General features: G+C 39.6%; 1 protein-coding gene across 14 annotated transcripts in view; it reads right to left on the bottom strand.

Annotated features, from left to right (window-relative positions):
* Positions 1–13,768, bottom strand: part of SYNE1 (spectrin repeat containing nuclear envelope protein 1) — a 463,872-nt gene that overhangs the window by 243,419 nt on the left and 206,685 nt on the right. For all 14 annotated transcript variants that reach the window (XM_057527516.1, XM_057527518.1, XM_057527519.1 and 11 more), the window contains 8 exons: positions 12,918–13,125; positions 11,995–12,107; positions 10,427–10,632; positions 9,255–9,410; positions 5,517–5,808; positions 4,533–4,705; positions 1,918–2,227; positions 564–728 (listed from right to left, as the gene is read on the bottom strand). In XM_057527516.1, coding sequence (XP_057383499.1) covers positions 564–728; positions 1,918–2,227; positions 4,533–4,705; positions 5,517–5,808; positions 9,255–9,410; positions 10,427–10,632; positions 11,995–12,107; positions 12,918–13,125 — 1,623 coding nt within the window. The remainder of the gene's footprint in view (positions 1–563; positions 729–1,917; positions 2,228–4,532; positions 4,706–5,516; positions 5,809–9,254; positions 9,411–10,426; positions 10,633–11,994; positions 12,108–12,917; positions 13,126–13,768) is intronic.

Here is a 13,768-nt window from a genome sequence, read left to right as displayed (position 1 = left end):
GATTGCAATTTAATACTCAAGTAACTAGAAATATACTTGTTCCAGCTCCCTCAGATATGTGAATTTCGGTTTTTTAAGTTGCCCTTATAAGCAGTAACTAGGTGATAGTTTTAATGCCCTTTAAAGTACTGTCTTCCATTATGTTGTTGTGCTATTGGCTAGGAAAGCAGAATAAAACAAGTGAATGGCATTTCCCAGTTATTATTCAAATGCGTTTAACCAACTTACTTCATAAACTTTTCTTCCACTGTGCTAGAAAATAGTATCTGGTTTTGTCAGCCCACTAGTCTGGTGCATATTTCTTAGGCTTTGATGCTATAGCAATCAGCACATTTGCATACAGAAGCATCTACAGACAATGTTCTATTTTCCTCCCAAGTGTAAAGTGTTTTAAATTCCCTTTTTTCTCTTGCTTAAGGGCAAGGTAATAAATACCAACAAATGAAAAATAGGAAGAAAACATTTTAAACAAAAAATCTTATCTACAGAATCTTTATCACAGGTGTGTGATACTCAAGAATCGATGAAACAATGAAGTTATAAAAATCTGTCCATTTTCTGACCTTAATTTTAGATAATTTTTTCTGGGTGGCTGATGAATCTCCAGACATATCCGACCACCGATGAAGGTCTTCCTTTGCTGAATGCAGCCAATCAGTGAATTCCTGGACTGCATCTAAGTACATGAGATGATCTTTCACAATCTCTTCTACTTTCCTCATTTTCTCCTAGTAGACAAAGAAAAGAGTACTTTAACAATAGTAATTATTGAGAATCTGAACTCAGACAAGGTAACAGGTCTCTTAATGATCTGAGAAGATTTCATTCTTATTCCTGAATTTTCTCTATGTTTAATATCTTTAAATGAAAAGATCTAATTTTAATTAGACTGAAAGACACTGAAGAAGCAACCATTCTCCTTTAGGTATTTTTTTAGTTTAGCTTAGAATAAAAACCTATGCTTAATGAATGTTGACTAACATCCCTCACTAATAATCCACTTAATTATTATTATTATAACTATTTTTGTTATTCAGGCAATTATTTGTGTTGCCTTTGTGTACAGTATTCTGCTCAGCACTTTAAATGCATTTGTTCATTTAATCCTTACAACAGTCATATGATGTAGATACTATTATTAACCCTATATTATAGGAAGGGACCTCCAGAGGTTACAGAGGTTAAGTAACATGCCCAAAGTCATACATCCAGAAGAGGGTCAAAGCCAGATTTCAAATGTAGGTCTTTTTGACTCAAAAGTTATAGCTCTTAATCACTACCAAAATAAAAATTAAGATAAACTAACACATATGTTAAAAATTGTAGTATTAATAATACAAAGATAGTTCCCAAAAAGAAAACCAAGAGAGGGGGGGGAAAAAACTTCTCCCTTATTTTCTTTAACATTCTCACAAATATACAAAAGAAAACTCATGGAAGAAAGTAATGATTCAGAAGAACTGAGAGAAAACCTTGATATTACATGAAGGAGGCTATTTCTTGGAGGACAGGGAAATGCAGTTTTTACTAAAATGAGAAATAAACAAAATACTTGGTACATGATTGAAATCTGGGAGGTAACTAGACTTGCTTTAATACAACAAATGTAAGTGGCAGCAAAAGAAAAAGAACTCTAAACACTGACAATTGAGTCTCAGGCAATCTTACAAAGAAAAGAAATGGGTTGATTAACATTCTAAGCGGAGAAAGATGAAAAACCAGAGAATAAAAAATAATCCCAAAATTGCAGAAAGAGAAAAATTCATGAGCATTCATTGGCGAGAAATGACCCTTTATGTAACACCTGCTCACTAAAGGTACACATAGTTTCAGAGCAGCCAGTTCTCCTATAATTCAACCCACAGTGTATTCTTTACCTGAACCTTGAAGTTTTTGTCTTCACTATAAAGCACTAACCTTGGAAATGGTCATTATATCATTAAACTGTGTTTTCAGTTCCTCTTGAGCCGTTTCCTTGAAAGACTCATTCTCAGTCTTCTGGTAGAGCTCCCTGGCCTTGGCAGTGAGTCGCTGCAGGACTCCGGCGTGATCTTCCGCCTCAGACACGACGGACTGAAAGTGGTCCAGAAGGGAAAACTTCTCTTTCAGACCAGGCTGCAGTTGCAAGGGATGTTCTACCTTTTGATCCACTGATTCCATCCACTGCTCCAACTGGTTTTTCCTCTCTAGATAGTCATTCCATTGGCTAATCACAGACTCTAAAGTGCTAGAATTAATGTCACATGTTATAAAAATAAGTTATCTTAACATCTCTCCTAAAAACCAATCACAAGGGCATTGCAGCCATGTAAGCTGTTTTACTGAATGCTATTGTAAGTGACGAAAACACTGCTTTTAAGTGCAGGGAGAAGCATTACTCCTCTGACCCACAACACAGTTTCTTCAAATGAAAATAAATCTATGTCAGACTCGAAGATGTTGTAGTCACATATGCATCTGGGGATTTGTCTTCCAAATGCTAATTGTCTAAATGAACAGACACATATATGTGTTACATTGATAGAACATCAGCTCTGGGGCATCAGTTAAATTTTATTTAATATACATCAATTCTTTATTTTCTTGGACTCAGTTTATCTTATTAAAGTCAGATGACTATTTAGTGACAGGAGTTAAAAATGTAAGGTATTCTTTCTGGGTAAATAATATAATTAGATTGATTTTTCACTTGAGGATATAATGTACAATGTTTAGGGCTCCTGTGTTGAACGTGTGAAGGAATGAAGGTTCAGTGCATTAATAATATAAGAAATTTAGCCACTAAAGTCATGTAAGTAAGAGTCAAGCAAATAGCTCTCCAGATAGTCAAGTAAAAGGCTCTCCAGACTGGCATTTTTAAAGCACCTCCAATATTTAGCTTTATAAACTATTCTAAACTCACTTTCAGTGACCCCTCCCACCCTCCCTTGCATATAATCCTATGATCCTGGAGTTATATCTGTGGTGAACGTACTTCCAAATTGTTCCTTTTGCTCAAATTGTTCCTTTTACATCAATAGAAACCTCATCATACATGCCCTAAAGCCCTATTCTTTCCTCAAAGAATTTTTTAGAAAGTGCAAATCAATCTCACTTCTCCAGAAGCTTCCCCCAAGCCCTGCCTTCTTCCACAGTCTCATAGCATTTTAGTAACACAATCTGAGTCAGTTTTTCATTTTTATTTTTGGAAGGTATCCTACCCTAGCCTCTGAGCACTTAGAGGGCAAAACCTACTTTGTTCAGTTTCATTATTTTAGCACAATAATTTGAGCCCTGCTACTGCTCAGAATGCAGTTGCCAAATGTAATTTCTTGCTGAAAGAGGGAAATCAAGGATTTGAATCTGCTTCTTGTGTTTAACATTTTATTCTAGCATCAGGAAAATATTCACCCGTATTCCTATTCACTTTTATGAAGCTGGCCTATTGCCAAGCATTGGGAAGTTTAGTCCATGCTCCAGCGGTCTGCTCTACAGAATAACAGAATCATGGGATCTGATTTTTTTCTTTCCTGACCATTATGAGTTGTGATGAAGATTCAAGTCCTGCTGACTTAGGGAGTCACCACCTACACTCCATATTTAAAGGAAACAAAACAAAGCACAATTCCCCAAATTTTAGTTGTAACCATGGTTCATTGTTTACACTGCATGAGTAACTGCAGTGTTGTTTTGTTTTGTGATGAACTTTAATCTTTTATTCATCTATTTATCAAGATCATATTGAGCACACACTTCTTCAGTGATTAAACATATAACCTTTAGAATGTGGTTCCTGGAATGGGTTTTGGTATTTTGGTATGACTTTTGAAAGTCATTTGTCCAACAAGCCAGCCAGATTATTTGTTGATACTCTGAGAAGAGGGAGGAAGATAAAGTCTTCCACTCACAAATATAACACAACAACAAAAACACCTGGTGTAACAATCTGTATCTTCTCTACTTTCTCCTCAGTGTCTAGTGCAGTGGGGTTGGGTGAGCTGGCTGATATTTGTGTGAGGATGTCTACGCATTGCAGGAGGTCAGCTTTCCTGGCCTCACACTAAATGCCAGGACACCCCATCGCCGGGGTGATCAAATACTCTCCCCATATCTCCATATCCCCAGTGTCAGTGATATTACTTCGGTTGAGGCAAAGATTTATATGTAAGCTCAATAGTTGCCAATGACTTAATTTCCCTTAAAAAGCAAAAAGTTATTAAAGTTGTTAAAGACCACATATCCTTGTTTTGATAAATTGAAAGGAGGTACGATTCCATGAGAGGTATTATGGGAGATGCAAATATTACACACACACACACACACACACACACACACACACACACACACACACAAGGTAAGCAAGTAAACAAACAAACAAAACTGGCCTTTGCAGTTACAGAAGATACCATCTAGGTAAAGACAGACATGCACACAACTAGCTCTAATACTATGCTTGGAAACTCTCCTGCAGGATACCCTCAGCGCTGCACCATCATTTTACTAAGCCACTGGGTTTGAGTCAGGCAAAGAAACACTAAAAATAGGCTCTGTACCTCTGAGCGCGGATGGAGGAGCTCACGAGGTCAGCCCACACATCTTTAAGCGTCTGTAGCTGAGTCTCGATCACCTTCTGACCTTCCTTGTTGCTACTTCGCAAGGCCTGTTCCCCTTTGCCAATGGCCATATTCAATTTAACTTCCCCTTCACCTTTCATCAGGAGAATATCCTATGAAGGAAGAATGAACACTTGTCAGCAGGATTACTAAAACCTTCTCATGTTTTAAAAAACGGCTATGTTTCCCGTGAGAATCAAGGTAGGGCACACCTTACTCATCTTAATATGAAAAAACAACAACAACGTCAAACTCTGTGCCCTACTGCACTGTAACACCTTACTTAAATATTAGATGTCCGGGAGTCTGGGAGTCAGAGATGAACTCCGATTTAAGTTCTTGGAAAACTTTGGGCCGCTAGCCTAGAAATGGAACTTTACTGAATTTTGCATCAGAGAAAAAAGAAGTCATTTTGAAAATGAAGACACACCTGTCAAAAACTTAACAGTCCCGTTTTCATTGCCTGGCTCATTTCTGCTTTTCAAGGTCAGCTTCGCTGACTGCAGGCTGGGTTGGTGGCCTCTTTTGTACTTCAGTCATGGCCCCTACATACAGGCTGCACGGCAAGTAACAATTTACAGGTTGGCGTCTCCCACTAACTGTGAACTCCTAGAAAGCAAGGACTAGTTTTTGTTTCTATATTCCTATCAACTTGCATAGCGCTTAGAGTAGAGTAGGTTTTCCATAATGTTTGCTCAATGTTTACTAAAAAACCTCAAAAGTTATTTCAAAGCTATTTGAACAAAAATATTCCTTTACAAAAGAGAAAAATGATCCCTCCAAATCCTTTTTGCCCAGTTTCTCCATTTTGCCCGCATAATCCTCATGTGGAGGCTCACAGACCAACGAGGACCCAACTAAAACATCTGTGAATCGACTCTAAGTCTTCCGAAGGCATCGGCGTCGGGCCGGTGCCCCGCGTACCTGCACTTGTAACAGCTGCCTCTCCAGGGCGTCTTTGCTCCCCACGGTGCTCTCTGCACAGACCAGTCTGTCTTGCATGTCTCTCACGCAGGACCACATGCTCTGCAGCGCTTCCTCCAGGGCCTCGTGCTCCTGCAAGGCCATCTGGCAGCTCCGGAGTTTCTCCTTGGTCATTCGGAGTAAGTTCTGATAGTTAGTGAGGAGCTGGGAGCACAGGCGGGCTTCTTTCCCAGCGCCATGGCCTTCTTCACTGAGAAGCTGCCCTCTCTGGGAAAGCTTGTCAAGAGACTCTCTAAAGAAAATAAACAAACAAACAAAAATGTAATGCTGACATTCTGGAGCGCAGGGGAGTGACAAGTGATCGTTGACATTAGAGCAGTGACCAGACAAGAGCTGAGAGCTGACATGCCTTTCAGTGAGGGTGCTGGGGACCCTCAGAGGGCTGGCTACCTCGTTCCCCTTGGTTTCTCTGAATGAAGTCAGTTCACATGGGGGAGTTTGATTCACTCTGTGCTATGCCCAGATGCCAGCCCACTGTATTGTTAGGGATTCACTTCAGGAAATGGCCCAGGCCTGCCTCTTCAAGCCGATCTCTAATTCCCCAGACACTCCGCTCTGTTGTATACACACGGAGACTATTCCTTCGTGAAAACCCTTCGGCTCTCTTCTGCTTCTTCTCTAATTGGCCCTCCAAATCTCTGTAGTTATCACATCCCCAGGAAGCATCATAATGACTCCTCTTCTGGGTGCCCTCTGCCTGTCTTGCTCTGTCACCTCATACACTCTGTCTGTCTCAATCCACAAGGCTTTCACCTTCTAGAAGCCAAGGCTGTTACATTCATCTCATATCCCAGGACCCAGCACGATGTTTGGCAGAGATAAAATGCCAAAAAAAAAAAGTTTCTTTCAAAAGGCCATCTTATGAATACTTATGGGTTCCTTTGTTGTATCTTGGGAACTCTTCTCATCTCAGTTTGGGGTTATGTTAATTAGGTCAAGGGAAAACATTATCATATGTGGCTGGGTAGGCTTCATCATGTTTCACGGATGTCTGAATTCCAATCAGCACATCTATCAGGAAATGCCTGGGATACCAGAAGGGAGAGTACAGATGACATAACACAAACTGTTGTGAATGCTAGAAAAAGAATAGGAAGCCCATCTCCTACATTGTCTTTTTTTTTTTTTTCCTACTATGTAAAGAGCATCCTATGGGCCTCTGTGAGATACATAAGACTTATACAACATTATATATTCTTTAAAATACATCTCTTTTACTTGTCATCTGCTTGAGACAGGAAGGTGAGACATGAAGGTGGCTTAAGCAAAGATGTGAGTTAAATAATAATTCAAGATGACAGACATCACTTGTTACCATGAGGAGAATTGCTTAATGGATGATAAAAATTCAATGATTCTCAAGTTTGGTGTTCTTTTTAAAAATACAGGACGTCCCCCCAAGATATGCGAAGTACTGGAAAATATTATGACAAAAAAAATCCAAAGGACTGGGAGAAGCAAGTGGCAAGCAAGTGAAAGAAGTCAGATGACTCAGCTGGAGAAGCTGGGAGACCAGCAGAGCACATTAGGATCTTCCAGAGAAGCAGCCAGGTCTAAAGAAGCTGGGAGCAAATACACCTAAGGACTCTTAGCATCTGGTCTTGGAATATCAGAGAGTAATAGCTCAAGAAGAATATGTAAAGTCATTTCAAATGTTTGAAAGGAGGAGAGAAGTAGGTCTGGCCATGTCATACTGTACCTAAACAAGAGTCAAGATTTAAAAAGTAAATAAAGTGCAGTGTAATTTTCAGAAAGTTATATAGTTAGAATAATGCTATTATTCTGTTAATTCAGCAAATATTTTCTATTGTTGGCACTATACTAGATAAAGATGATAAAGACCTGATGGTCTCTGGCCTTGAGATACTCACCATTGGGTTGAGGTTTATAAAATTGAAACTGAGCAGGACCTTGTGGGGCCCTCCCAGGTAAAAAAAGCCCTTCTGTGTTCCCTGTCTCTTCGTTCATAGGAAAGCTGTAGTCTCCCAGGCCTCCTTTAGTCACAAAAGAGCAGGCTCAAACAGTTAACGATTAGGACAGTAGAGTCACAGAATCTTTAGTTCCTCCCTGAAGATAGATAAGTGTCTGATGCACATTCCTGAGTTGTTCTGCAGATACCAAAACCTCCACCAGAGGGAAAAAGCTAACTGCATGATGACCAGACTGTAGCCATGACATAAGCTGCTCCATCTTGAGCAGTACTGAATATGTGGCTTGCACAATTCCAGACACTGGCCTCAAGGAAATTGTAACAAACTGACCCTGGAATTGAAAATTAACTGTGCTTAAAATAATCAATATGACACTGACCAGACTACTTACTGCATGATCAGTTTCAAGATGATTCTAGAAGCTAACTGTACTGTTTTGCACATAGTCTCTGTTTGCGCACCCTTGAAGCTTTCCTTTAAAAGCTCTTGCCTTCTGATCGGCAACGGGGAGTTGGTTCTTTGGGACATGAGTTCACCTTCTCCCCAGGATTGCCAGCTTCCTCAATAAAGCCATCTTTCCTTTTACCCAACACTTGTCTCTCAGTATCGGATTCTTGAGTGATGAGAAGCCTAACCTGAGTTCAAAATCAACAAAGTGTTTACCCCATGGTAAAGGCTCACAGAGTTGGGACCAAAACATTCCAGGGAAACTTTATAATAGTCATCAAACTAGCACACCAACAACAGCTGTCAGTATGGGTTCTGTTTGTACACTTGTTTGTATGTTTGTTTTTTTCAAGACAAGGAATACTTAGCATGTTTGACCAAAAAGAGGATTCAGAGGAAACGGAATGAGTATGATCTGAATTAGGCAAATTTTGCTCAGTTGATCATGGTTGCTGATTTGGTTGATCAAGCAGGCTGGATACCAGCCTTCTGCTGCTCAAAGTGCATCTGCTCTGTAAGACGACAGTGAGACAGTTAAAGAGTTTTGGCTCAAGCTGCCCTCCCCTAGTGGAAAGTGTTCTATCTTCCAATGCAAGAGTTCCAACGAAGCAACTGAAAATGCCAGGGGTGGAGTGTAAATTGAGGGAGCAAAGCCATGAAAGTGGTGGAGTCCAAAGCATAGGCCGGAGAACTCTGCCCGAGAAGGAGTCAGAAACATTTGCTCAGTTGGCAAGCAATAAGGAGACAAATATTGCAGAGGAGAAAATGAACCTTTAGGACAGCCAGACTACATGACCTTCTGCTTTACTAAGAATATTACGAGGATGGGGTGGATTGGAAATGGTGCTGGAGGCTGATGTGTGTGAAGAATATATGGAAATTGGGGACTCATTTGTTTCTGTAAATGAAGGGTATCTTTATAATCACCTTATATCCTTATAATAACCCCTGAGAGGAAAATATATTTTTTATTATTATCATTATTATTATTATTATCACAATGCTTAAAAGCTAATATCAAGAAATATAGGAAATGAGTGGCCTGTCCAATTTGTTGAGCAAAGGGAGATGTCACTGGGATGGAGACCAGCTCCTTACCTCCAACCCGATGCTCTCTCCAGATCACCACACTGCCATAGAAACACTGCACAATCATTTGTATGCTAGACATTCAGGGATAGAAACATAACCACCACCAACTAACCAACTAACCAGCCAACAACCAACCCAAATACCCAACCAACCAGACAAACAAACACTTGTTAGTAGGGAAAGAATCTATTCCACTTCTGCACCCTACCTTGCAGCCAGCAGTTCTCCCAGAAACATTTCAATTTTATGGACTTCATTTTTCTTCTCAGGAATATGTTGCTTACTCTCTCCTAAGTCTTCTGTACTTAATCTTTCATCCATTTCATGGATCCAAAAATTCAGTTTTCTGTGTTGATCTTCAAAGCTAAAGAAAACAAACACACCTTAGAGAAATTTTAATATCCTCATTATAGTAAATAAATTCCAATATCTGAGGTCACAATGACTATGGCAATTAAGATCTCATGAATTTTCAAGTAGAGAAGAAAACTCGACAATAAGCCAATTAAATTATCACTTATTTCAGTAACAAAATGATAAATTCTGGACATTTCTCTTGAGATACAAGCAAAAAAAAAAAAGAAGCACCTTATCTTGCTGAGTTGATATCCTTGGTAATTATAGCTGGTAATTACCAACAAGATAACAGTCCCATGTCAGTGGGTGCTCAAGTTTGTGTCTTACTACAAAGACCCTGAATTGGGGCCAGTGGATAAATGGGGCAGTAGAAGCCCTGGGAAAAGAAGGGACAGTCATCTCTGTGTCTTTGTACCTTATGGGGATTTGAATGTGGCACAAGAGCTCTAGGGCTCTTAAGTTTTGCAAACAACGTAAATTCTCTAAGAAACCTTGACAAGAGTCAGGCACATTACTCTCCAATCAAAAAGGCATTTTGATTATACTGACATCTTTCTTTTCCTAGAAATAGAAAATTTTTTCTTTCTAATTTTATATTCACCCCTGTTGACGTAGCTTCCTGACTGGAATCTTGATTCAGAGAAATACAATAGGTGTTTTCTGCCGTAATTCCAACCCAGCAGAAGGAGACACAGGAAAGAACTTGGGTAATCTAAAACCTGGGTATCAAAACTCTAACATCTTGAGTTAGCCAAACAGACAAAAAAATACATGCATTGATGCCATTAACAATTATTAGTGAATATAATTCCTTTCTTTTTCTATATAGAAAATAAAGCCAAATGATGCCATCAGAATTTGAGCAATTGATTATTGTCCTAGTATGAACATGTACTTAAGGTCAAAACTTATTATAATTTAAACTCACAGTTTCAAATGTTTTTTGTTTATTCCCAATGGGTCTTTAAATCCTGAAAATATATTCTGTGTATGATGAAATCTGCACTTGTCAAAACAACCTACCTCCCAAGTTCCAAAGCACAGTCTTGAAGAGCCTGTTTGTCTTTAAGGCATTGTTTCAGAAATGCCTGAAACTCTTCATTAGCCTTTGTAATTTGTTCCTGAATGCTACTGACAATTTGTTTAGACAAATGTGCATACAGAGTTTGCCCTTCTTGAGTCACCGCATCGAGCTTGCTCTGCCCATCACTGACAGAGTCCAAAAGGTTCTGTTTCGGGCAATAAAGGTAATAGAAAATATTTGTTATTATTCAAAGACCCTGCTGCATGGGAGCATTAATTACAATTCTGACCTGAGAAAGTGGAGCAAGAGAAGAAAAACAGAGCCCAAAGGAAGAAGGCCTTTAACAAGGCTGGAGTGAGAACGATGTATACAGTTGGATATAATCAAGACTCAGAATGGAGGACAGTGCCAGCCAGTCACTGGAAGCACCGAGGACCAACTGCGAGCAACATCGAGCTGGAAAGGAGGATGCTCTCGTCAAGGTCTGTTCTCAGTCTCTCCCCCTTCCCACCATCCCAATCTGGTCCAGGCTCCACCTCCTCACATGGTTAGTGTGACATATTTTAACTGGTTACCTGTCTCCACCCCTCCTCCTTGTCTGACCCCCTGCACACAAAACCCTGTCTTCAGATCCCTTCTTTTCTTGGTATGCACCTCTTCCTTGGAAGATCATATGCATGGGCATGGCTTCAACAGAGCAAAAGAAGCCCAGGACTGCTGTGCTAGCCCCGCCTCTCCACTGAGCTCCACGGTGGCATTTGCGATTGTCACTCAGACTTTTCTTCGTGGAATTCCACTGCATCTCAAGCCTCAAAGGGGACAACTCCACATCTGAATTCAGCAAGCCTCCTGCAAAACCGCTTCCTATATTATAATGCTCTTCCTACCCTGACTGCTAATGAGTTATCTACATAATTGCCATCACCCATTAGGCCACAAAATCCTCACGTTCCTCATTAATTTTCTAAAATTATTTTTATAAGACTTAACACAGTGCTTTGCTCAGATTAGTCGCTTGAAAAACCTGGCCAAAACTCAATCTGAACCTATGCTCCTGTCAATCATTCTTACCTCTGTGTCACAATGGCCTTCTCTTACCAGAATTTATACATTTTTCATTGTCTGTAACACCTACAAAATCTATAATATCTATTGTTTTTATTTGAATATATCGTAGCTCCAAATTTAGATGATAGGTTATTAAAATACACAAGCCATGTCTTCTTTCTTAAAACTCCTTCAGGATAATGATGTAAAATAGATACAATTATTTATGCTTTTACTGCTATAAAAATTGAAATTAGGTTTAGCTCTGAATGAATTCCAAAGAATGATCAACAGGCTAAGAAAGAGAGGAAAGGGATCTAGAAATTCTGAAATTCTAACATTTTCTCAACTTACTTTTCATATATTTACTATCTCCTTTTAAGTCAAGAAACCTCATTCTGTTATGGAAGAAGAAAAATTTGAAGAAAATAAGGTTTGGGGACATAGATGATTTAGGTCTGACTTGAAGGCACTTGGGTGCAGTTTAGGGAAGAAGGAAATGCAGTGCCAGCTTGCATACCTGAAGATCATGGAGCTTTGCTTCCAGAACTTTGCTGTCCCCAGTTCTATCTGATGATTCCTTTGCCGCTGCCTTTATTCCAGAAAACCACTCTTGAAATTCCTGCATAGACTCTTTGGAAAGTAACGAAAGTAAGAAATACATCCAAAACATTGAAAGAGCTTCCAGGATGACCACAATGAATTAATTCTGGCCTTCAGCCCATTGCATCTTGCCTTACAACATATTCCAGAAAGAAAACAACAATGATAATAATATAGAATATAATACAGTATGATCTATCATCATGACTGTTCACGGTAGAATTGAGAAATTATCTCAAATATAAGACTGAAAAGAAATTCGTATTCCTGACATGTTTGATTTCCCATTGTGTTTCTTTATTTCGGTAAAGAAAGGTAATTGCCTGATTATGTCAGATTGAGCAATGCTCTAGAGGCGTTAAAGCCATTCCAATGGCAAAGGGAAGAACCATCACCTCTGCCCACCACGCTGACTTAGAGCATCTTACATCCACACCAGAGCAGAGGCACAACTGTGTGGGAGGCCGAGTCAGGGACATATGACCAGCAGTTTCCTGAATTACATGGCTGAATTTCACAGCCTCTCCTAAGATTCAAGTTTACCGTGTCACTTCATCATAGCAGTGGGACTCATTTTCCACATAAATGAGCCCTACACACAAAATCAGATGGAGTTCAGATTCCTCAAGATGGCAGACTCCTACTCTCTTAAGGAGAAAAAGGAAGAATTCTGCGTATGGTGAGAGCCCAACCACAACTATCTGATTGCTCAAATCTCACCACACACACAAATTTAAAACGCTACTCTTGTGGAAAGTTTTCTGGCAGTTTCTAGGCAGCATTTGGTTTGGACCGTGTCTTGTAAACAAACTATTCACGCTAAGACCTGTCAGAGCTCACCATTGAAGTGTTCTTCCAGAGACTCCTGAAGGCTGGCCTGTGTCTTGGAGCAGGACTGGCTCACAGCCTCGTGTCTCTTTATCAGCCCTGTCACCGCACTGCCCAGGCTCTCCAGCTCTGCTGAATGGTACTTGCGGCACAAGCTATTGAGATTTTCTTGGGTGGAACTGATGTTGCTTTGCTGACTTTGAAGTTCTTTTTGTATTTCCTACAGAATAAAAATATGCCGTGAAGGATATTCATCACATTCAAGAGAAATATTCCATATACTCCACTCTGGAATGTTTTTTGGAAATTGATGTTGTTGAAATCCACTCAATAATGTATATATTTTTGTCGGACTTTTTTTTTTTTTTTTTTTTGAGTATGTGTGATAGATTTGTGTTGATTCTTTCAGAATTTTGTCCAGTTCTCCTTGGGAACAACTGCGAACACTGTTGAGATGTAGCTAGGATTTGGGCTATAGTTTAGGATTTCAAGCAAATTGAAAAGGTCTTTGTGGATTCCAGCCCAGGATCTTGGGTTTAGTTAGTCGATTAGAAGCTATTATATTAATGGAGTCACCCTCCTATGTTCACATCTTCCATGGGCTACTTGGGCTTTGTTTCAGGATCACAGGCCACATCAAAAGCACTGGTAGTTAATTTTAAAAGTGTATGTCCTTAGTCTCAAGTACAGTAAGAAAATATGCTAAAAGAGCACAGAACACATATGTTGTTTTCTCAACCATTTTTTTTTTTTAATTAATTATTTATTTATTTATTTATTTATGGCTGTGTTGGGTCTTCGTTTCTGTGCGAGGGCTTTCTCTAGTTGTGGCAAGCGGGGGCCACTCTTCATCGCAGTGCGCG

This window comes from Balaenoptera acutorostrata, chromosome 14 (genome assembly GCF_949987535.1).
Source record: "Balaenoptera acutorostrata chromosome 14, mBalAcu1.1, whole genome shotgun sequence".
Classification (NCBI taxonomy): Eukaryota; Metazoa; Chordata; class Mammalia; order Artiodactyla; family Balaenopteridae; genus Balaenoptera; species Balaenoptera acutorostrata.
The sequence above is the reverse complement of the archived record's forward strand: the minus strand, read 5'-3'. Positions and strand labels throughout refer to the sequence as shown.